At 39.0% G+C, this 22133-nt stretch overlaps 1 protein-coding gene across 2 annotated transcripts; it reads left to right on the top strand.

Annotated features, from left to right (window-relative positions):
* Nucleotides 1-310: 310 nt before the first annotated feature.
* Nucleotides 311-21926, top strand: kcnab1b (potassium voltage-gated channel subfamily A regulatory beta subunit 1b). 2 transcript variants are annotated; one of them, XM_088396218.1, is made up of 19 exons: nt 311-637; nt 783-918; nt 1920-2087; nt 2586-2760; nt 5296-5472; nt 5697-6163; nt 10399-10442; nt 11523-11560; nt 12054-12133; nt 12390-12434; nt 13031-13075; nt 14660-14703; nt 17229-17315; nt 19877-19962; nt 20069-20189; nt 20266-20360; nt 20477-20597; nt 20747-20835; nt 20967-21926. In XM_088396218.1, exons 6-19 carry the CDS (start codon nt 5949-5951, stop codon nt 21054-21056), a joined length of 1200 nt encoding a protein of 399 aa, XP_088252344.1. In that variant the 5' UTR covers nt 311-637; nt 783-918; nt 1920-2087; nt 2586-2760; nt 5296-5472; nt 5697-5948; the 3' UTR covers nt 21057-21926. The 2 variants fall into 2 exon arrangements, with proteins under 2 accessions (XP_088252344.1, XP_088252345.1); XM_088396219.1 differs by lacking the exons at nt 311-637; nt 783-918; nt 1920-2087; nt 2586-2760 and having other exon boundaries at nt 4799-5472.
* The last annotated feature ends 207 nt before the right edge of the window (nt 21927-22133 follow it).

Raw genomic sequence — 22133 nt, 5'->3', positions numbered from 1 at the left:
ATAATGGACTTAAAATGCACTAAACCCTTTTTGGATGAACTCATTATTATTAACTTGATTATCTACAGTGATCCTCGCTACTTCACGTTTCGTTTATCGTGGCTTCACTACATTGCGGATTTTTTTTCCAAATTAAAAAAACATTTAAGTCCAAATAAAACTTCTAAATAGAGGAAACGCGTCTAGCCTTTAAGATAATGTAATATTGCTCCAAATGTCCGTTTACGTTCCTTTAGAAGTCCGTTTTCGTGTGTTAGCACGATCGCGAATTAGCATCTTTCCGCTAACTCGTTAGCCTGCCCAGCACGATCGCGAATTAGCATCTTTCCGCTAACTCGTTAGCCTGCCCAGTACTTCTTGTTGGTTCACTCATCGCGGGTGGCTTTTGGAACCAATTATCCGCGATAAACGAGGGATTACTGTATTTTATCCCAGCAGTTGTTTTTTTGGTCTTCTCACGAAGCGTTCAATGCTGAATTGGACATTTGGCATTTACCGTTCGTGACATGAGAATTAATAAGTTCCACCAAGGACGGTTTGTTTACAAGGTAAATAAACAACTGAGGCCATCTTGGCTTGGCTTGTCTGCTTCCAGCAACACTTGATGGAAGTGTTTGAGTAGCGGGCTGCTTTTCCAGTAAGTGTGTTTAGCCGAGGAGAGCCGCTTCCTTCTTCCCGTCGCATGTTTTCTAGGCCCCATGACAGAGAGGCCTCTGTTGCGTCCGTAGCTGGCGTCTCCGGCTAAGGCCTCGTCAAATGAGTGTCTCTCCCTCGTTGCCCAGACTGGAGGTCAGAGTGCCAGCGGGAATGAAAAGACCGAAAGAGACGCTTCTGTCGCTTCACCAAAGAACCTTTTGTCCTCCAACTGTCACCGTCGATACTGCGAGACGGGCACCGAATGTGACCAACTTTATTTCGGTAATGTATAAGCGACAGCAATGGTCGGTCAAAAGTCAATGAACATTCAAATTCAAACTAAAATTTAACATCTGTCGCGTCGAGCAAAATAGTAGTTATTGTTATACGGCTAGGCAAGTGTGTTTAACGGAATATTGATCACATGCTTGTCAACTATAGCTGACAGGAAAGAAAGTGTGACGGCGCCCTTCCTGTGCTAACGCTAGCGTGACAAAATGTTGCACTCTTAGTTCCTCTTCTGCTAAATTGGGTAAATTAAAACGAGGGAGAATCAAGTGTGAGATGCCGTCAAAAGAAGAAGTACAAGGGTGAGAAAAGGTCAACCCAAGTTCATTGCTGCTCTGATGATTTGATTGAATCGCAAAGGATAGATTTTTGTGAGATATTGATGGTGAATGTCTCATTAGACGATTTAGACCTATTAGTAAATCCCTTTTGTTACTTATCAAATATATCAGGCGCAGGTCTGAACATGAAGTGGGCATATTTGTTGCTCAACCGTCAAATTAAAAAAAATAAATAAAATGTTAAAACTATTTTATGGCCATATTGAAAACGTATACATTCACCTTTAGGATAGCTGCGTTCGTTATATTTAAGTGTAGATTTATGTTTAGGTCACGTTGTTGCTTATGTTGTGGCAGTGTCACATTTGGGCCACTAGAGGGCAGACAGGTTCAAATCAGTATTGGATGAACTGTACACTGTGATGTTTGAGAATTACTTTAATATTGTATAAAAATGTAAATATAAGTTCATTGCTATATTTATTTATTATATTCCAATGTGTTTTGAATTGTAAAATAAAAAAATGATAAATATTTTGAATAAAAATAAAATAATCAAATTGTTATTAAATGTTTTTTTAACTGGCAAAATATGCACATGTGTAATTTAGGTAACACCATTTCATAATTTTCTCCCTGATAGTATTACCAGAGCAGATTAACTGAATAATCTGCAATTTTGCTTTTTTTTTTTTTTTTCCTGACGATGCACAGCAACGGATGTGTGCAGATATTTCAGACCAAAATATCCCCGTGGCTTTGCTTGGCTCTCCTCCCAGACGAGAAGGCTGGTATTGCTGGAGCCGTCATGGATCCGAGCTCAGGCAGATTCCACCTTTGTCTTCATTTGTCCGTCAGCTAAGAATAAAGGTGACCTCACAGGTATGGACTACGGTTGGTAATACAGTCATGGCTCCTGCTGTGGTTGGTTGACATACGGTATTGCTTCATAGTGGTTAATCCTGATTGATGGAATATATTAGATACTGTTTTACGTACTCAAGCCACGCAGGCAGGGATGTTTATATTTACCCAGGTATTTATTTGTTGGGCTGCATCTCTCACTTGCATGGCTATCCTTTGTGTACTCTTGACCTTAATGAAGACAAGGTAATACTGTCAACAAAGTACTTAACTTGGAGGAGACCTTGGATGAATGCAATCAGTGTACGTACGTAAATGAAGACATTCATATTTGAACCCTAATTGTACTTTTGTATCGATTTTCTTGTGCACATAGCAAAACTTTCACAGATGTCACTTTGCCTTTACTTGACTATTCAGGTCACATTCTTACAAAGCATTTCGAAGATGATCCTAAAAGTGTCTTGTCAGCCTACGGGGAATGATCCATGCCTACTGTGTACGTATGTATTTCAGGAGTGGGGGAGGCCCATGCTGGATTGCTGCTGTCACACTTCCATCCAGCTCACCAGGCAGAGGAGAAAGGAGCAACCAATGCTGGCACTCCACAATCCCACCAGCTGTCCTCTATGAAGCTTTGCAGCCAGTGGAGCTTAGGAGGAGCTTTTTCCCAAGCCAATATGCTCTACAGGTACGCTTTGATCATATCCACAAGTTTTTCACTTCTTATTTTGAATTGTTAGAAGCTATTGCAATATATCTTCGAACTGTAAACAGGGAGACAATCCAAACTTTTATGCAGTGTCAAGCTAACGAGTGCGGCATCAAATCATTTTTGTGATTTGTTTAACCTCTGTTCTCTCTCTTTATTGTTATTAAAACCGCCATACACACCATCTATTTTCCGTACCGCTTTATTGCACTCTACTAAATTCAACCCTCGGAGCATTTAGGCTGTGCTGCATCCCCTTTACAAATTAAAGAAGTAATAAAGTCAACATGCCCAAAGTCCAGACTTTGCTGGCGAGTCATTCATCATAAATTGCATAATAAATATGTCTTTTATTCTTATGCCTATGAGCTTTGCGAAAATATAGCTACTTAAAAATGGTTGGTATCTACCTACCATTGCGGAAATTCTCCACCTTACAACAACGAGGCGCTCTAAAGTGGCCAGGCCTGCTCCACATTCTTTGATATTATAAAATGTGTTTTGCGGGCATCTTCTGAGGAGGCACACAACATGTACCGCACATGGAAATCACCTGCTGCATTGAGATAGACTTGAAAATGAGTGGGAGGGGGATGGTGGGGGGGATGCGAGCTGTCAATGTTGATTCCGAGCGTGGCGCGGAGGAAAAACCATTAAAGCTAGGAGTGATCCGGAGGAGGGATCGTTGGGACTGCAGCATCAGTGACGTCACACTCGGCTTGGAAAGGCTTTTGCTCTTAATCTCAACAGGAGGGTAGAACTGATAGTGGGGAAAAAACTTGTTAGACACTCAGTAGGACGGGTGACATATTTTTACATAGGCTGCAAAATGCTTGGAGTGCCTTATCATGCAGGCAGAGAACCACATTTGGTTATTTGAATCGGCGTGCATAATAGTATGGCATGATTTATTTTATATATATTTATGTATATTTATTTTTTATTTATTTATAAAATGTTATATATATATATATATATATGTTCAACCTCAAAAGTATTTAAATTGAGATCACTTGTGAGCCTCCTTTTAAATGAGTTTAAGATCTATCAAAGTATTTTGAGTTCAACTTGTTATCTAATGGATTTGACTGAAACATTGGCGGCTCTATTTAAGCTTCACTACCAGATGCTCTACTCGATGTGAGACATAAGGTCAGGTCACACTATCTTTTAATCTCATTGCCCAGAATGCACATAGCATGAGAGAGTATGTGCAAATTCACTGTGTTTGTGAGGACTGTGTCTTGGTGACAAAATTGACATAACTCGATCAGAAGGTCTCACTGGGGCAATTAAAGCAGAGAACTTAGCTTCCGGATGAATGTCTCTTTCCTCTGGGGACTCCACACAAGAACGTATCGTCACGTTCTACTTGATGATTTTTGACTGACACACTTTGAAATGGGATCGACGTTGAGAAGCGTTTTTAGCCTCGCAGGCGCTTGTGACATTAACGATGAGGGCTTGTTACAAGTACATATGAACTGTGGGATCGGATGACTAAATGCCTTCTTGGGTCAGTCTGCTATATATATATATATATATATATATATATATATATATATATATATATATATATATTTTTTTTTTTTTTTTTTTACTATATATGTTTTTTAATATATACATTATATATTATATAATGTGTATTCAATGTATATATATAAAAAAATTATTATATATATTTATGTATTTTTATACTATATATGTTTTATACTATATATATTTTTTTAATACTATATGGTAAATATATAGTATATATACTATATATATCTATATATATATACGCATATATATATATTTTTTATACTATATTTTTTTCATACATATATATATATATATATAATATGTTTGTTTGTTTGTTTGTTTGTTTTTTTAGCTGCACAAGCGTTTGCCATCATCAAACACAACCGAGAGGATATAAATAAACTGCATTGGCCTGGAGATATACGAGTGTTGAATGAAGCATGAAATCCTGCATTGTCACATTACAGCTCAGTGGGGGGGAAGGAAAGTAAAGACGCTTTCGTCAACTGCTCACTTCATCGTGCTTTATTTCCCCGCACCTTCGCTTCACTCCACGACGTGGACTCCCCATCTGCCCGTGTCTCTTTTGATTGGTACTTTTCAGTGAGAAAAGACCATTTGCGCAATGGGGCACAGATGGAAGGCTAATGTGAAGAGGTCATGCGCCATGATGACAGATTTGCCATTTGCCCTCAGATTGTTTTAGTGAATGAGCATGTAGGTTATTCCATACGACAGAGGTTAGGGGTTTCCCATAAATCAAAATCCATCAACTCTGTTTTACTTACACCTCCTCCCCTTTCTCCCTCTCTCTCTCTCGGGTTGTGTGGCACCACAGAGCAAAACACCGCAGTTCTTCCAGTCAGACTCTCCCCCTCAGACTCTTTACACTCGCCGCACGCCGCTCTTCGCCGTCCTCTTGCTCGAGTGAGCTGCCATGCGTCTTAGTTTCTCCTCCTCTTCCTCTCCGCTTGTCTTCCACCATTCCAGGGTCCTTTCATCATCAAGCCCAGCGCTTTCGCTTCCACGCCGGGGTTGCTGAACCCCTTGCAGGGGACTTCTGGGACTGGACGCAGCTGGTTGTGGCTTATCGGGTCTGACGAGACCTCAAAGGTGGACTCGCATCAGCGGTGTCATCCGAGAGACGTTCATGACAACTCATTGCATGTAAGAATCTGGAATTTTTTGCAATTTTGTGTGTGGAAGATTGTTTGAGTTTTCCAGCAGGAGAGCTTGTTGCTGCGTTTAGATGTTTGGCAATGCAGTGTTACTCTATTTGTGTTGTGGGTGACAGAAATCGGAACAGTTACTGTAACTTTTCAGGGATAAACATGACGTGTTGCTGTAAAAGATAAGTAGCCTTTCCTTTTTCGTTTTTCCTCACATTTTAGGTGGAGTCAACATTTTGCAGGATCTCATATGTCCTCACGCTCCAGTCAGGATGGGATGGCTGTTCCATCAGTTTAAGTTCTCCACGCCTCACATCACGCTCCTTCATTCCCTGCCTGTGACCTCCATATGAGATTCCACAACTGTGAGCAAAGCTGGCCCAGACGTTCAGCTTCACATCATCCTAAAAAGGAGCAGCTAGCCCGACGTCGGAGCAGCTCGAGTGGCTGCGGCGTTTGTCGGTGACCACAGCCATGCAGGTGTCTTTCGCGTGCACAGACCATGGGCTGAAGGCCCCGCGCAACGGAGAGCACAGCAAACAGAACACCACCAGCCCCAACACTACCAGCCAAGCCCGAGCCCGATTTCGCACCGTGGCCCTGATAGCTCGCAGCCTGGGTTCCTTCACCCATCGCTACCATCACAATCTCAAGGAGTCCACCGCCAAACTCACCGGGATGAAGTACCGGTAAGCTTTTCCATTCTTGTTCTCGAAACTGTGGAGTACTAAGTGGAATGAATGAGAACATGAGATGATGTGGCAAGGATGAGATGAATATGGAGATGAGCAACAGGCGTTCAGTGGGAGGGTGTGGGTGAGCGGCCACGTTGTCTGAGGAACAAGAAGATGATCTTTGAGCAGATTTACATTTTTTTTACCAACTGAATGTGAAGAAAATGATCAATTGGTTTATTACGTTTGTTTTATCCGCACACTTGTCCACATTTGCAACTGTTGAAAAGGTACTTGGCAGTCCCTCAATTGAGCAGTTGATTTACGTAATAATATAGTGCTAAGTGTAATGGGCTGAGTAAATAACACTTCTCTCAATGAGTGGGCTCTCAATTTTGAACATGGCTTGGCTTTTAACTTTCCACCATCTTTTGGGCCTAGTGAGTGGTTGGTAGTTTGTCACAAAATGACAAAAGAGGACGGCCAGAAAAAAATTGGGAACCAGCTGATGAAAAAGAAGCAATCAGCAAAACATAACAAAATGTGCGATAAGCTTCTCACTCAATCTCATCTCGTTTCCATAACGACATGGCAACTGCAGCCCACCGCCACCCCCAAGTACGATGATGATTCGTTCTGTTGAGACCAGTGATGGTTTGAGACCTCGACTGGGGCCAGAGTTTTTGTTAAAGGCCTGTTTGGTTGACAGGACTTTTGGTTTAATCCCACTCTGCCATATTGTCATATGGGGTGTTCCACAGGGGTCAACTTTGGGGCCCCTGTTGTTTTCAATCATTTTGGTGCCATCTTTAGAAAGCACGGTATTTTGTTCCACTGCTAACTAGTTGATAGTCAGACCTTCCTAGTATAGAAGATAAATCTATTTTCCCAAAACAGTAGTTAAGACAAATATGAGGGTGCAACAGTAGAGCGAAATGTGAGCACACAAGCAGCAACATCAAATGCTACCCATTTAGCCCCGCCTCTCAAAGGCACAAAAAAATCTCATCCCTATCCCTGAAAATCAAAAAAAGGTTCCATTTCTAAGAATATTTTCCCTGACAGACACGCTTGTAAGTGTTTTGTTGGTATTGACTTGCTACCTTCCATACATAAGCCAATAATGTACTTGCACTGGATGTGTGAGACACAGCGGGAGCATCCGAAGGCGTAGGAAGTCAAAGCAAAAGAAGATGCCGAGCATAAACTAATAATGCAACCACCTGCAGCGTTTATGGTTGTCAAGGCGACCCCAAAATAGTGCATCTCTAACTGCAGGGTCCTTCACGCGCAAACCTTCCGTGGCAGTTTGACCTTTTCTTACTCACAAAGTTAAAAACTGGCACAAACATGACGGCGCAGAGAACCTAGGCTAAACTGAGCTCCTACGCAAAATAAAAAAACTTCTCAATCAGTCAAGATGGATCACTTCAACATACTGCCTTGAAACCGATTACTACTTTCCTACTCGCCAGGTCTTTGGAGCCATATTGTGGCATCTTAAAACATTATAGAAAGGGCATAAAAACACAAATAAATAAATAGATGAATAAATAAATAAGTGAACGAATAAATAAATGAATAAATAAAATAAATTAAATAAATAAATTAAATAAATTAAATAAATTAAATAAATTAAATAAATTAAATATTAATTAACTGACTGGTGTTAGAACACTGAGCATTTGAGCTGCATTTATGTGAGCCTAGAGCAAACAAGCCTCTCCTAATACCGAAATGTCCTTGCTCTCGGTTAAATTAGCCAACACTTTCGACACATTTTGCGTTCTAATCGAAACACCGATTGTTTTACTCGAGCGTAATAGCTTTCGAGTAGAGTCAAGTCATCCTTTCTTTGTAGAAAACAGACTGTAATTATAAAGATAATTGGAAACCAAGAAAAAGATACGAAACATGGCGATGATGCTTTGAGAATATAATGATTTGGACTTGTGCACATTTCGTTGGTGGGAATTTATTATCTGTTGCTCATCCATTCAATAATTTTAAATGTATATACACATTAGGGGATTTTCTGACATACTTTCTGTGTGAAGGTAGGTGGGGGGTGGGGGGCTGAATCTGAAATTCACAACACAGTGAATCAAGCACTTTAGATCTGCCCACATGTTCTTCAATAAAGATTCAACCCACAGGCCACCAGCTCTGAAATGCGGGCTACTCACTGTGGAGAGCTTCGTAGCTTTTCCCACACACATCATTTTATCGTCTTTGTTAGAAAATTTTGAAGCGAGATGGTTTCAATATTTGTAAGCTCACACAGTCAACAGCTTGGATTTGAAATGATCCATTAATGCCTTTCTTCTTCAGACCTAAACCCTATTGAACATCTCCGGGGGCACCCTCAGACAAAAAAAAGCAGAGGTCTCTGCAATTCACCATGGAGCTCTATGATGTCATCAAAAGACTTCCAGTGTGAGGCTCTGGGAATGAAAGTGCTGAAAAATATGAGTAGTTACACAAAATATGATCATTTTGGATGCAATTTGGACATTTCCACTAGAGGTGTGCCCACTTTTGTTGCCAGCAATGAAATGTCCTTTTCGGGGACACGAAATGTAATCAAACTGTCTGATGGACTTCCAATTGTTGCAGTCTTGGAAGTGAACACAAAGAATGCTGTCACATTTCAAGCATGCGCACTGTGCACCAGCCTGTAGGCAGCCGCCTGTCATTCTCTGTTTGCCGTTCTTTGTCATATAGAATGGACTTGAGGTTGCCATTTGCAACCCCACGAGTCTGTTGCTTGTATCTGCCCTGTTTCCTTTTAGTTAGGTTTATTATCTATTCATTTCAAATAGCTCTATTTCCCCACAGCTTATTATCTGTTGCGATTGAAGAGATCTTTCTCCCTGCTGGTTTGTGATGCCCGTTAGGAAAACGAGTGGGAGCAGAAAAGGCGGGTGTTCGCTAATCCTTTTTCTGCCCATCAGTGTTTTGTCTGCAATGATTTATTTACCTGGCAAAAAGGTAATCATAAATTTGAGTAAGGAAACTGATAAAAAAAAAGGGGTTTTTTGCAAACACATTATACAGTAGGAGGCAATTTTTCCGAAGATTTAAGAGCAATAACTCAGCCAGATGTTGATTTATTAGCTCGATGTCGACGTTGGAATGGAATCATGTCGGAATAGAAGCTCCATACTGGATAGCGGCTGGCTGGCGGGATGCTCATAAGTGGTGACAGGTTTTGTGCGAGTGGGCGTCTTCAAGTGACTCATTTGTCATCTTTCTTCAAGGCTTCTTTGGGGCAGCATCCAACCATGAGAAACTGAGGCGCATTCATTAGCTTGAAAAGTTGTTGATGTCTTAAGTCTGCACAGTCAAGTTGGCCTCCAAATGTCCAAAAGTGCTTACGTTTTATCATTCATGGCATTGTGCTAGGTCCACACACTGCTTCTAACATTTCTTTCACAATAAAATTCCTAAATGTAAGAGATATTTGGCATGTTTACCTCCTTTGACTACATTTATTGAATGATTCATTCATGACATCTTAGAATTTACACATTTTCACAGTACAATTCCAAAATGATGAGATTTTTAAATATTTACATCCTCAGATACTTTTTTAGAAGTCACACACTGACACACACACACAAATCAGAGCACCCCGTTTATTATTGATCACAAAGAAAGGAGGCCTCACATCCAACTTTCCCATGCTATTTCCCAAACTTGCATTTGGGTCAGTCTCCTTGGTTTACTTTTAATGAGTCAGATCTTCTTATATTCCTCTCGTTTAATTTGAATTTTAATTTTGGATCATTTTCTAAATTTGCCAAATTAGCTTTTTTTTTTCCAATTTTTTTTCATAGCCCCAAAAAAATGAAAAATCTATTTTATTAAAAATGGTAAATATTTGTTTCTTTAAATTCAGCTTTGATGAGTGTGCAAAAACAAGTCCATCTTAATTTTTGCATTCTTGTGCTTCCTCTTCTTTTTGGCACTCTGATGGTAAATCATCTGCATCTCTTAGCTCATCTTTCTCGGAATTAATAGGAAATGACAGTGAAGCTCTGAACTGGAAGTGAAGCTAACCTCAGTGCTGAATAAAGCAATAATTGGCAATGGGAGATGGTTCAACTTGGAAGTCAAGGCAGACCGTGATAATGACATGACCCAATCAGTGCAACACAGATGCTCGACAAGTACTGTCACATGCAACAACTAGCATCCGGGAGCATTAAACACAAGTGACATTAGTCATATTCTGTTTCCCTCTGCAGGAATCTTGGGAAATCTGGTTTGCGTGTGTCCTGTTTGGGCCTGGGTGAGTACATTTAATTAGCGTTAGAGTGCACATGTAATGATTTCACAAGCAGTCAAGTGCAAATTTGACTTAAGGGAGAACAAGGCACAGGCACAGAAGTATTTTTTTTCTCCTCCCATTATCTTATCTCATGCATCATTCATACATATTGAATGTAAGACCATGCAAATGTGTTCCCAAGCTGTTATTTCCTTTTTAATATTTGATCGGTAGTAGTGCACAATTATTGCTCATCAAACATTTATCATATATATATATAGTATATAAATGTGTGTGTGTGCAAGCGCTACAACAGCATGTGTGTGCCTTGGCGCCAAAAAGGCAGCAGAGCAGCAATGAAATGCTCGCATGTTTTTCCACTACCACTGACCCAGAAACACATTTTTGGCAAAAATTCCGAAAATATGATTGGTCATCATATTGTGCAGTGATATTTGAAGGAATGTGGCCACAACACACCAAAACAGCAACACAGTAGTATTCCCAAAAAAAGTGTGATATTATTTGAAATGGAAACTCCATCTCCTCGGGAAATCAAATATTTACAGTACCCCAACTTAAGTCTTTTTTTTTTTTTTTTTTTTTGATCCAATGTATTTGTTTTGACTTGAAGTAGGATTGGCCCATGATTGGAACAAATATTCATCAAAATCATTTTGGACTGCTATTGAAATCATGATTAATAAAAAAATTTGATTTTTAAAACATAAACATTCCTCAACTTTAAATATAACTTGAAAGATGAACTAAAGAATTCATTTCTGACAAGCAAAATGATAATATATCATAATAATAACCATGAAAAGCAATAAATACAAAGCTAGTTGAATACGTGCATAAAAATTCCTATCATCGATATCATAAAACATATATATACTAAATTTGAGTAATTTCCCTTCTGAGGAATAAACGGAGTTGACCTCAAAGTCAGCATGTGGTTAATTTATGCAGATTCTTTTTTTGCCTCAGTCAAGTCTAAAAATAAACATGACATTCTAAGACATGCTGTAAAGCCCACCGGATTAAACATTTGGCTCCGATGGTTTGAGCATTTTTTGACATTGTTGTGTGACTCAACAGGCACATGGGTGACATTCGGGGGTCAGATCTCAGATGAGGTAAGACATCCTTTCAAGTTCCATCCTTCAGCAATTACGTATAAGCCACCAGCAGATGTTCTGACTCATTCATTATTCCACCCAAGTGTAGCGACTGAGCTCTTGTGACACCCAATTAAATGTCCGCCATTTGGCACATTTGTAAAATGACTTCATTGACAAAACACCAAAGACGTGAATGGATGCCTGTTGTTCTTGTGAACTCAATTGAACTGAGGAACGGATAGAGATTGTACGGTAACGGACAAAACTTGAAAATATGAATTATGCACAAACGCCGTCTATTGAGTTTAATTCATCTGCGCAGGGCTCCGATTAGCTGAAGGGCAAACGTAATCAGCATGCAGCCTACAGACTTGATGATTAGTTCAATTCCCGAGGGAATTTCACGGCCCGTCTTTTTGAAGTTTCTAGCCGAGTGGGTGGTTGCAAAATACCCATGTGTATGCGCATTCAAGTTCATAAGGGGAACCCATCGTTGTGTGTGTGTCAGGTGGCCGAGCAGCTGATGACCATTGCGTATGAGAGCGGGGTCAACCTGTTTGACACTGCAGAGGTGTATTCAGGCGGGAAGTGAGTGATTGTTTTTTTTTTTTTTGGTACGATTTAGCGATAAACCAGATTTTATTCATCTCACAATGTATTCCTAACCATTATGATCATGTTTTTTTTCTGACTCTGTAAATAATGAGCAGGAATAATATTGTGATTTTGATGTTATATATTTAGCGCTCTCGATATTAGATAAGAGTCGAACGCTGAAATAAATGGCTTGGATCTAATCATCCTTTCTATCTTTTGTGCCCCGTGGTGTTTGGTTTGTTTACAGAGCAGAGATAATCTTGGGAAACATCATCAGGAAAAAATGCTGGAGGTAATGTATATGCCGCGAAGTCGTACGCATTCCCAATCCATTTTGTAAATTAACATCTGCGTGGAATGGGTTGTTTACATTGTTTGCTATTGCAATCTGGCCTTTCTTTGACACAGCCAGGAATGGCGTTCCCATGCTGCCAAGTTACCATTTGTCATCTTCGTTACTCATTCCAATGCCTCGTTAGAGAACATGAGGTTTTAATCCAAGAGGATTAATTACACGTTTAACAAATATTGTGTTGTGTTACTCATTCCTCAATTTTACGTTTACAATTGTTACATTTTATTTCATCTGTTTTTATAACCTGTAATATGTTCTTTGTTTTTTCCTCTTGAATAGAGCACAAGCAAAATTACATTTAGACTAAAATACTGTTAAAGAATTCCATAAAAGAGGTTATAAAATTATGAATCATTAATTATTAACCATTTAGAAGAAAAAGTTATATTGTCACTCATATTGCTTTATTCTTCTAGCCTACGTTTATGGTTGGTTATGTTCTTGACAAGCAGAAATGGTGGAATCCAAATTTGAGAGAATAACATTCAAATCAATTGGTCATGGTTTTTAAAAGTGTCTTTGTCTTCCCTTAGGCGATCCAGTCTGGTGATCACCACAAAACTCTACTGGGGAGGAAAGTAAGTGTGCGTGTGTACACGTGAGAGCATGATGGCAAAATGTTGTTGTTGTTTTTTTTTTTTAAACCCACAAGTAACATAAATTGCCCTCACTTCTTCTTTCTATTGTTTGTCTTGTTTGCTTTTGCTGCAATCTGTGCTCAACCTGTATTCGTCACATTTTTCTTCTTTCCATCACATTATCTAAGGCAGGTCATCACACTATACAACTGCAGCAAGTGGGTCGGTCAAATTAAAAATAATAGCACGGCGGCACCTTGAGATATAAATACCCCGGATAAGGAGATTTTGGATATAGGCTGCTGCCAATGATTTTAACTCACTTCCCGACAAGCAGCTGTTTGCTAACAATGCTTAAAAAAGAAGCTTCAAGCTGTTTATTGACATTTGAAGGTGGTTGTCAAACTAAACAAAACCTAAACAATTACTTATTTAATCAAGCCGCATAACTCATGACAGTCGAAAAAATAATTGGAAATGCCATATATGGGCTAACAATTGACTGCGTAAATTCTTTATCTTCTGTAAAGAATGGCTAACAGCTTAATGAGAGGATGACCTGGGCGAATTAACAAATTAAACTCATAAAATAGCTCAAGGCTCCGCTGTGGAATATATTATAAAAACGAGCCACTTAACACCCGTTGTACTCTGTATAGCTTTTTTTTCTTTTGATTGAACTCTTGCGTTCAAAAGTTAAATGAGCCACGGATGCTTGCAATTATCATGACATATTATGCTTGGACTACACAATTATTACCCAATGCCAACTAAAAGAAAAATAAATGGTAGTAATATGCACTTATAGAAAGTATAAAGCTCTCCAACAGGATAGAGAAGCATTTAGGTTCTCCCTGCAGAGTAGCTGCATACAGAAATTGAACGTGCATATCGAATTTCAATTACAGTGAAAAGCAGGTTGGAATGCTAATGTTGTTTTCAGTGTCGCCGTAAAATCAACACTGCAAGGCGGTTTGTCTTAAGGTTGACTTACTAAACTTGTGTTTTTCTTTCTCCACATTTGTCGGCTTTCATCTGCTTCATTATTTTATTTACGGAGAATATAAAAAGTCTACACACCCCTGTTCAAATGACAATTTTTGTGACATAACACTAATAGAAATTAAATAAAAGAATAAATAAATTAAAATAAAAGAAATTATTATGACCCATCACACTTAAAGTGGCCGATTTAACCTAAATCAAGTTTGGTTGTTTCTAGTCAACTTTTCTTGACATTTATTTTTTACGATCAGAAGCCTCGAGGATTTTTGCTGGCACTGACTGCTGTTTCAAACTATCCATAATTTTTTACAGTTTTTCCAAGAGCCCACAACAACCCCGAAGCATGAACAAGGCCAACTACCATGCTTCACTTAAGTCATGTTTGCGCCAAACATCCTTTAGCAAAAAAAAGTTCAAACTTTGTTTACTTGAACCATAACATAATATTTTTGAAATGAATCATCTTAGTCTCATTTTTTTTCCTCTGCAAAAAAATGTTTAACAGGGGTGTGTAGACTTTTGATGTCCACTAAATGGTCATGTTTGTGTTTTCACGTATTTCTTTGCCTCATTTTCTAGGGCTGAGACAGAGAGAGGCCTCAACAGAAAACACATCATTGAAGGTGACAGATGTTCTCTCCTCTTGATTTGTCCTTCACGACACCCCATTACTCTGATCCCTGTTGGCCTTTCCTGATTTTCCTTTTTTCTCTGCCTAACTCACCTCATCTGTCTTTCTGTACACTTTTGCAAGTTCCAACCTCCCTGACGTCTGTCCTGTCTGTTCTGAGATATTTATAGGAAACAATGACTGCATCCTGCAGTTTGCAACAGCTGTCTGAGTGAGAACAGTGTGATGAAACAATAAATTAATTATTAATTAATTAGGGGAATTTAATGGCATCTGCTGTTCAATTTGTCAAGGAAGTGGATTTTTTTTTATTTTAAATTACTACTATTAGTTTGTAGATAATTAATTAATTGGACATGAATGGATATTACATATTATATTCATGTAATCTTGTCTTGTTATGAGTTTGAAATTCGGACATACTAGAGAAAAAAATATTGGCAAATTTGAAATGTGTGCAAAAACATTTCTCAGAAAGTTACTTGGCACTCTGATTTGAAAAATATAGAATAGAATAGATCTTTATTGTCATTGTCACACATGTACAACAAAATTTAAAAAGTGCCAACCGATCAGTGCAAAGATAAAAAATAAGATAAATACAACAAATAGAATAAAAAGTTAAAAAATACAAGTTAAAAAATATAGTAAATATAGTGCCAGTCTCAGTATGTATCTACAAATGCAAATCTGCTGATACATTACTTTTATTGGGCCACATAAAGTGTGTGCAGGTGAAAAATGAAGTGTCATGCTAAGTGGAGGCATTTTCTATTCAATACATCTGAAACAACTTCAGGATGTGATGGACTGTTTTGTTCCTCTGGTACTCATTAACCCATGATTGCAATGTTTTCAACTTCACTTTCGCATACATTCCCAATCCTCCTCCTAACATGCCTTCCAGCCCACTGCGCATTGCACCTCTCGCAGTGACTCAGCTCTGACTCCCGTGATTAGCATTCACAGCAGCTACTCCAACTTTCTCCTTCAAACAAGTGAGAGTTTCTGTGTACGAAGCACGGAGGACATTCAAGCGGCATTGTTGAGGGCATCTTGGGGTGGATATACCAGTGACAGTCTGAAACCTAATCTAGATATCTTAAAGCAGCAAAGACCCCAAGGAACATGTTGATTAGGATATTATGCAGAGGTGCACAAATGATACTATTTATAGTCACTGAGGAGATTTAGGGGTGGGCGAGAAATATGTTCTTCCTGGGAGGAGGGCATAAGAGAAAATAATTGACAAGTATTGGTATGGACCTCCTAAATTTGAATGCTTCTTTATTTATCAGGAAATATTGTCTTGGAAAATGTATATTATATGTTTAGCTGTGTTTTTTTTAAATACTTTTTTGGCTCTGGTGAATAACATTTATTTATTTGTTTTTAATTTATTTAATATTTTTTTCTTCTTAATTTTTTATTTATTTATTTATTTTACCAGGGGGCCACTCAATGTGTGGTCGGGAGCCACAAACAGCCCCCGGGCCGCATGTTGACTATCCCTGCCTTGGGTGGTTGATCAATTAAGCACCAAATTGAGTTTTGCCCTGTGACTCAATGCTTTTAATGAGGAGCACAAATGAGCAGTGCTTTAAGATAAGTCTTTCTTGGCATCTTCTCTGAAATTTAGCCCAGAGGAGACAATGATTCCTTGACTAGGTCATCTTCTCAAAAGACACTTTTGTGGAATTCAAATCTATTATTCATAGGAGACACCAGAATCTTTGTTGTTCAACATCGTGGTCCAAAAATAGCCTCCCCATCACAGCTACTTAAAATAATCTACACTACAGAGGATGGTGCTCACTGTGATGGTGCAGGCTCAGATTAGGATTCATGTTTTGGGTGTTTTAGATTTGGGGAATGTACAATGGAGAGTGACGGTGAAATCTCCATTGGGATTAGTGGCTGCCGAGGAAGCCTGCGGCTCTAATCTGCCTCGAACGCTCAAACGGTGGAAACCGCAGATGCCGTTCGCCGTGACTATCTATTAATTTACTGCCCTCATTTGTGACAGCTTTTCATCTTCCATCTGTTCTTGTTTGCGTGTGAAATGGGACATACGTTGAATAGTCTCCTGATATCTTCTATAGTCTATCCTGCTGTGCTTTATTTAGGAATAAGGAATATTAGTGAGCCCTTTATTTGAACAATTACTGATTTTTTTTTCCATACATAAAATTTTTCGGTCACCTAAATTTTGCTGTTTCCATCAAAACACTGTTTTATACAAATATTATTTATATGAAGTTTTCCACACACAAATTATTGAATTTGCTCAATTTCATTTTGTCAAGTGGTTGCAGAAAATAAAATCATCTGGATGCAGATACAATTTATGAGTAGACTAACTACACAAATTCAATTGTTTACTTTTTATGTCAAATATCGTATTTGTATAAAACTGTGTTTTGATGGAAACGGCAACATTTAGGTGACCCCAAAATTTTAGTTTTAGTTGTATGTATATGAAAATGTATCTTCACTATGTCTGTGTTCTCACTCCAGGTTTAAAAGGCTCTCTTCAGAGGATGCAACTAGAGTACGTGGATGTGGTTTTTGCCAACCGACCAGACAACAACACCCCCATGGAGGGTAAGTGCTTGCCGGGTTGGAGTGAGTTCAGTCGGCAGTTGGTCGAGGCTCAGGGCGGGGACAATGTGCATTGTCCTGCAACTTGAGAAGGTGAGAAAATATTAGAAGAGCCTCACCAGATCTGTGGTCTGACAGGATTAGCATTTGAGTGGCGCATTGCTATCTCTGTCACACATCCACGCATCTCCACTAATCGGACCAGTTCGCTTCGACTCTCGTCCTCTATTTTTGCCCACGGGTGTCACTCTCTTTCGGTCTCGGTGGGATCAGCACTTTCCACAGGGTCTCCGAGCCCTCCCTGTTCTTCAGAAGCAGGATTATCTGGTCCCCTTGGGGGAAGCTGGTGTATTTTTGGGTCAGACTCTCAAGTGTTGTATTCCTCCAACGCTCGGTGGTGCCTTCACCATTCTACCATCCCTTCCTTTGCTTTACCTCATCAATGTTGGTACCTATTCTGCATTATTTGTTGAAAAACTCACCTGATGTGCTCAGGCCAGAGCCCCGTCTAATATACATATATTCCCTTGGCGCCATCTTGTGGCAACTTTGTGCCAGGGACTTCTCCTGTGCTTTACCTCACCTATTCTGCGTTATTTGTTGAAAAACTCACCTGTTGCATTGTTTATATGCTCAGGCCAGAGCCCCGTCTAATAGAAATAGATTCCTTTGGCGCCATCTTGTGGCAGCTTTGTGCCAGGGACTTCTCTTCAATTGAATTTTGTCAGGCTTTACAAAGGTGCTGTTTGGGTTTGTATTTGCTTCTGTGACTTTGAGTGTCCCTGACTCTGTGCCAGGCAACTCATGTTCCTCAAGGCAGCAAAAAGTGATGTAATGGGGGCAAAGTCTTTGTTTGTTACAATCGGCGCCTTTCTTCTCTCATCACTCTCTTTTTTTTTTTTTTTTTTTTTTGTTCTTTACCCTTGGTTGATCCTTGATCTAGCTTTCAGGACAACAAAGACAATCACTGCTCTGATCCAACAAGCTTGACAGGCTCCATCTTCTTTTTTTAAGGCACTTTATAGTTGCACCTTTCGCTGTGAGTAATGGCATGGTATAAAACCGCTTTTTAAAAGTGGCTTTTCAATCATTTTGTGAAGCAAGAAACCATAAAGTACTCTCGTTACGGTATCATTGATGGGACAGCACCTGAGGGAGAATGAAAACAAAAAGCATGCATCAATGTCCAGCTCGTTCTGTTGTTTTAATAGACTGTCTAGCCTGCAGTCAGACTCCTCGTCATTTTTATTTGACGGACCCAAGTGCCAGAACATTGAACTCATTCAATTAACTTAATGTGAGATTATGCCAGAGAGAGGCAGATGAAGAGACTGGTAATGAATAAAATCCATTATAAATCATCTGCATTCGCAAATCAATCTGCTCTGCCCTGAGATTTCGCTGGGGATTCCTTTTCTCAAATCCATTATAATAGTATTCAAAGACTATTTCGCGTCACGACTAATCACATATCTTCGGAGTGGTCCAGGATTTTTAAATTAGTCATCATGAATTTTCACACTTTAAATGTACTCTAGATACGCCATGATTATTCATCGCTGGAATCTTTTTCACATTTCATATTGTCATCGCCAGTCATTCTTTTTTTCCCCCCCAATTATTATTATTATTATTATTTTGATTAGGAACAATCAAGAAACATTCTTGGAAATAATCTTGACTACACTTAAAGGTAATTTTAAAAAAGTATATATTTACTGTATATATAATATATAAATAATCTTGAAAAAAAAAAAAATATATATATATATATATATATCCTATAAATAAAGAGATACTGTATAATGGCAATTAGGGGTGTGTGTATACTTTTACTATACATTAACTAAATTAAGTATTGCATCTTATTTTTCCAAAAATATCGAGCTACTTTTTGGAAAAGCTTTGTATCATCAGTTTGAGTCCATAATTCGGTTGTCACATGTTCAAAATATCACCCACAATGTTCTTGTGTGATGATGACTGCTGGATATCTCACCCAAAAGCTGCAAGGACATCTGTTGTTGGAGACATCATTATGAACCTGTTGGAGGGATCCGTAGATATGTTTGCGATCCAAGTTACATTTTTTAGTTTGCGCCATTTGTTATACATAGAAAGGATATTCGATGAACAGGTTTTACAATTTTCCGGCTCTATCACTCCCCATGTTTTGGGAGCTGTTATTCGTCCTCCCACCTGCTTCACCCACTCACACAGACTGGCACGCACACATTGAAGATAGACTCGTTGTCGCTCGCTGAGGCACATGATGGCCCAGAGGGAGAACTTCTGATGAAAAGAAAAAGAACCACTTTTTTTTTTTTTTTTTAATCATACCCTGCTGTGTTCTCTTCTCATACCGATTTTCAGTACTTGCATCCAATTGCCACAATGGCAGATGGTTTATTAGTACATTTAAAGGTCGATTAGAGACAAAAGCAATATCATATATATTTAACTCCCCTTGGCTCTTTTGTTGTCTTCACTAAATAGTTACTTTGTGTGCACAATAAAGAAACAATTTATATTTAACATAATGTCCCTTTTACATGTGCATGTAGAGATCGTGAGAGCCATGAGTCATGTGATCAACCAGGGCATGTCCATGTACTGGGGAACATCACGGTGGTCTGCCATGGAGATCATGGTGAGTTTTTTGGCGCAAAAGCAATTTTAGTATAATGTAACAAAAAAAAATTGCACATGCATAGGATTATTATTATTACTATTTAATTCCTTTCTGTTTTATTTAGGAGGCTTACTCAGTGGCCAGGCAATTCAATCTCATTCCACCAGTCTGTGAACAGGCCGAGTATCATTTTTTCCAGAGGGAAAAAGTGGAAACACAGCTGCCGGAGCTCTACCATAAAATCGGTAGATTTGACTTTCATTATCTTCCCTTGAAATCCTTCGTATTTTTCACCTCGACCTATTTATTGTTTCATCACAGGTGTTGGTGTGGTCTCATGGTCCCCTTTGGCCTGCGGCATCATCACTGGCAAATATGACAATGGGGTGCCCGAGTCCTCCAGGGCCTCCATGAAGGTACAAGTTGAACTTCATTTTGACCACCAGCCTTGTTCCCAAACAGCGGGTACAAGCATCTAATGCCGTTTAGTTATCCTAATCTTTTTTTTTTTTTTTTTAAATCTCATTTCAAGCCATACCAGTGGTTAAGGGAGAAAATAATGAGTGAGGATGGAAGAAAACAGCAAGCCAAGCTGAAAGAGTTGGCTCATATAGCGGAGAAGCTTGGTTGTACGTTACCCCAACTTGCTATCGGTGAGAGACTTCATTATTTTTAAGAACTCTAAACTTTATCTCCCAAAATTGCAATCCCTGCAATCTTTGTGTTTGCAAAATCAAAAGTCTCCCGCTGCTTTGATTTCACTCACATGATTTAATCAAGTTGATCCATCTGTTCTTTTCAGCATGGTGTCTGAGGAATGAAGGTGTGAGCTCAGTACTGTTGGGCTCCTCCAATCCAAACCAGTTAACAGAGAATCTCGGAGCCATTCAGGTTGATTTAAAATCTCTATTAATTCCAGTGGAATCTTCAAAATTCAAAAACCATTCAATTCAAAATATTTTTTCCAGGCAAGTGTTGTCAGTGTTTGATCACATATTAAAGCAATGCTGTGTGAACTCTAGGTGATTCCAAAGATGACAGCGGGCATCGCCTCAGAAGTGGATCACATACTGGGGAATCGCCCACACAGCAAAAAAGACTACCACCATTAGGACAACCTGACAGTCTCTGGAAAGTGTATCAAAGATCACACATACAGCCATGGCGCAAGAACTAGTGCCCAACTTTGCTTGTGTGGCCCTGTGTGTGACTGTGTAAGATGTTCTGCTTGGTTCCTCAGCCACTTGTTATCATAAAATGAGATCCTCAGCAAAGAATGCATGCTTACGTACAACCATGGCAGCGGGCAGATGTGACGGAGAAGATCCAACGTGATCATTACCCTTCTGTTCCCAATCTATGTACACAAAGTCAGAGAATAATGCAATAAATTCTGTATGATGTGAAGAAATTCAAGCATCATCATCGCTGTGCAGTGAATACCTTAACGTTAAATTGCATTTGTTTTTTTAAGACAGAATTTTGCCTCGCTAAATGTTTAGGAGGTGTCGGCAACATGTAACCTGTGTAATTGAGCCTGGCCTCAGCAGAATGGATGCTACGTTGCGTTTTATTTTTTTTTTTGCATCTCAAGCTGAAGTGTCAGTGTGATAAATTGCCCCTGTATAGGATGAACTGAGCTCAGCTAATATATTTTCCAAAACAACTGTGCTGTTACTGATTGTAATGTGTTTTAAACAGTTTCAACCATCCTCCAAAAATGTTGTTTTACCTTAACATGTTTTTATTTCAACTCTTGTGGTTAAACATTGTCAGGGTTGTCATGATGATGAATCGGAGAGGGAAGCTTTTAAAGCCATATAGGCCCTAGCTAATGAAAACACATCATACACACACACTGCACTCCAAGCAGTTTGTTCCAGAAGCCATTTTACTAAATGGGTCTTTGTTTTGCTCTGTTCATGTGTATTTTTGGCGTGGTTCATCAGCGTTGTACATAGAAATAAAGAGATTATAACTAACTTGTGCTATTTCTTTTTAAAAGGGACAAAATTGTTTATGATGGAAACTACTGATCTGACCCCTAACAGAAACAGCCGATAAAAGATTGTTTTATGATCAATTTTATTTATTTACAGGACTTCTTTATACGGCTATATTTGTTTTTTTAAAGTTTATTCAATAAAGATGAAATTTGAATGGGCAGTGGCGGTTCCAACATAAAAACA

Source organism: Syngnathus floridae, chromosome 14 (genome assembly GCF_059516105.1).
Source record: "Syngnathus floridae isolate MCC-2025c chromosome 14, RoL_Sflo_1.0, whole genome shotgun sequence".
NCBI classification, from domain to species: Eukaryota; Metazoa; Chordata; class Actinopteri; order Syngnathiformes; family Syngnathidae; genus Syngnathus; species Syngnathus floridae.
The sequence above is the reverse complement of the archived record's forward strand: the minus strand, read 5'-3'. Positions and strand labels throughout refer to the sequence as shown.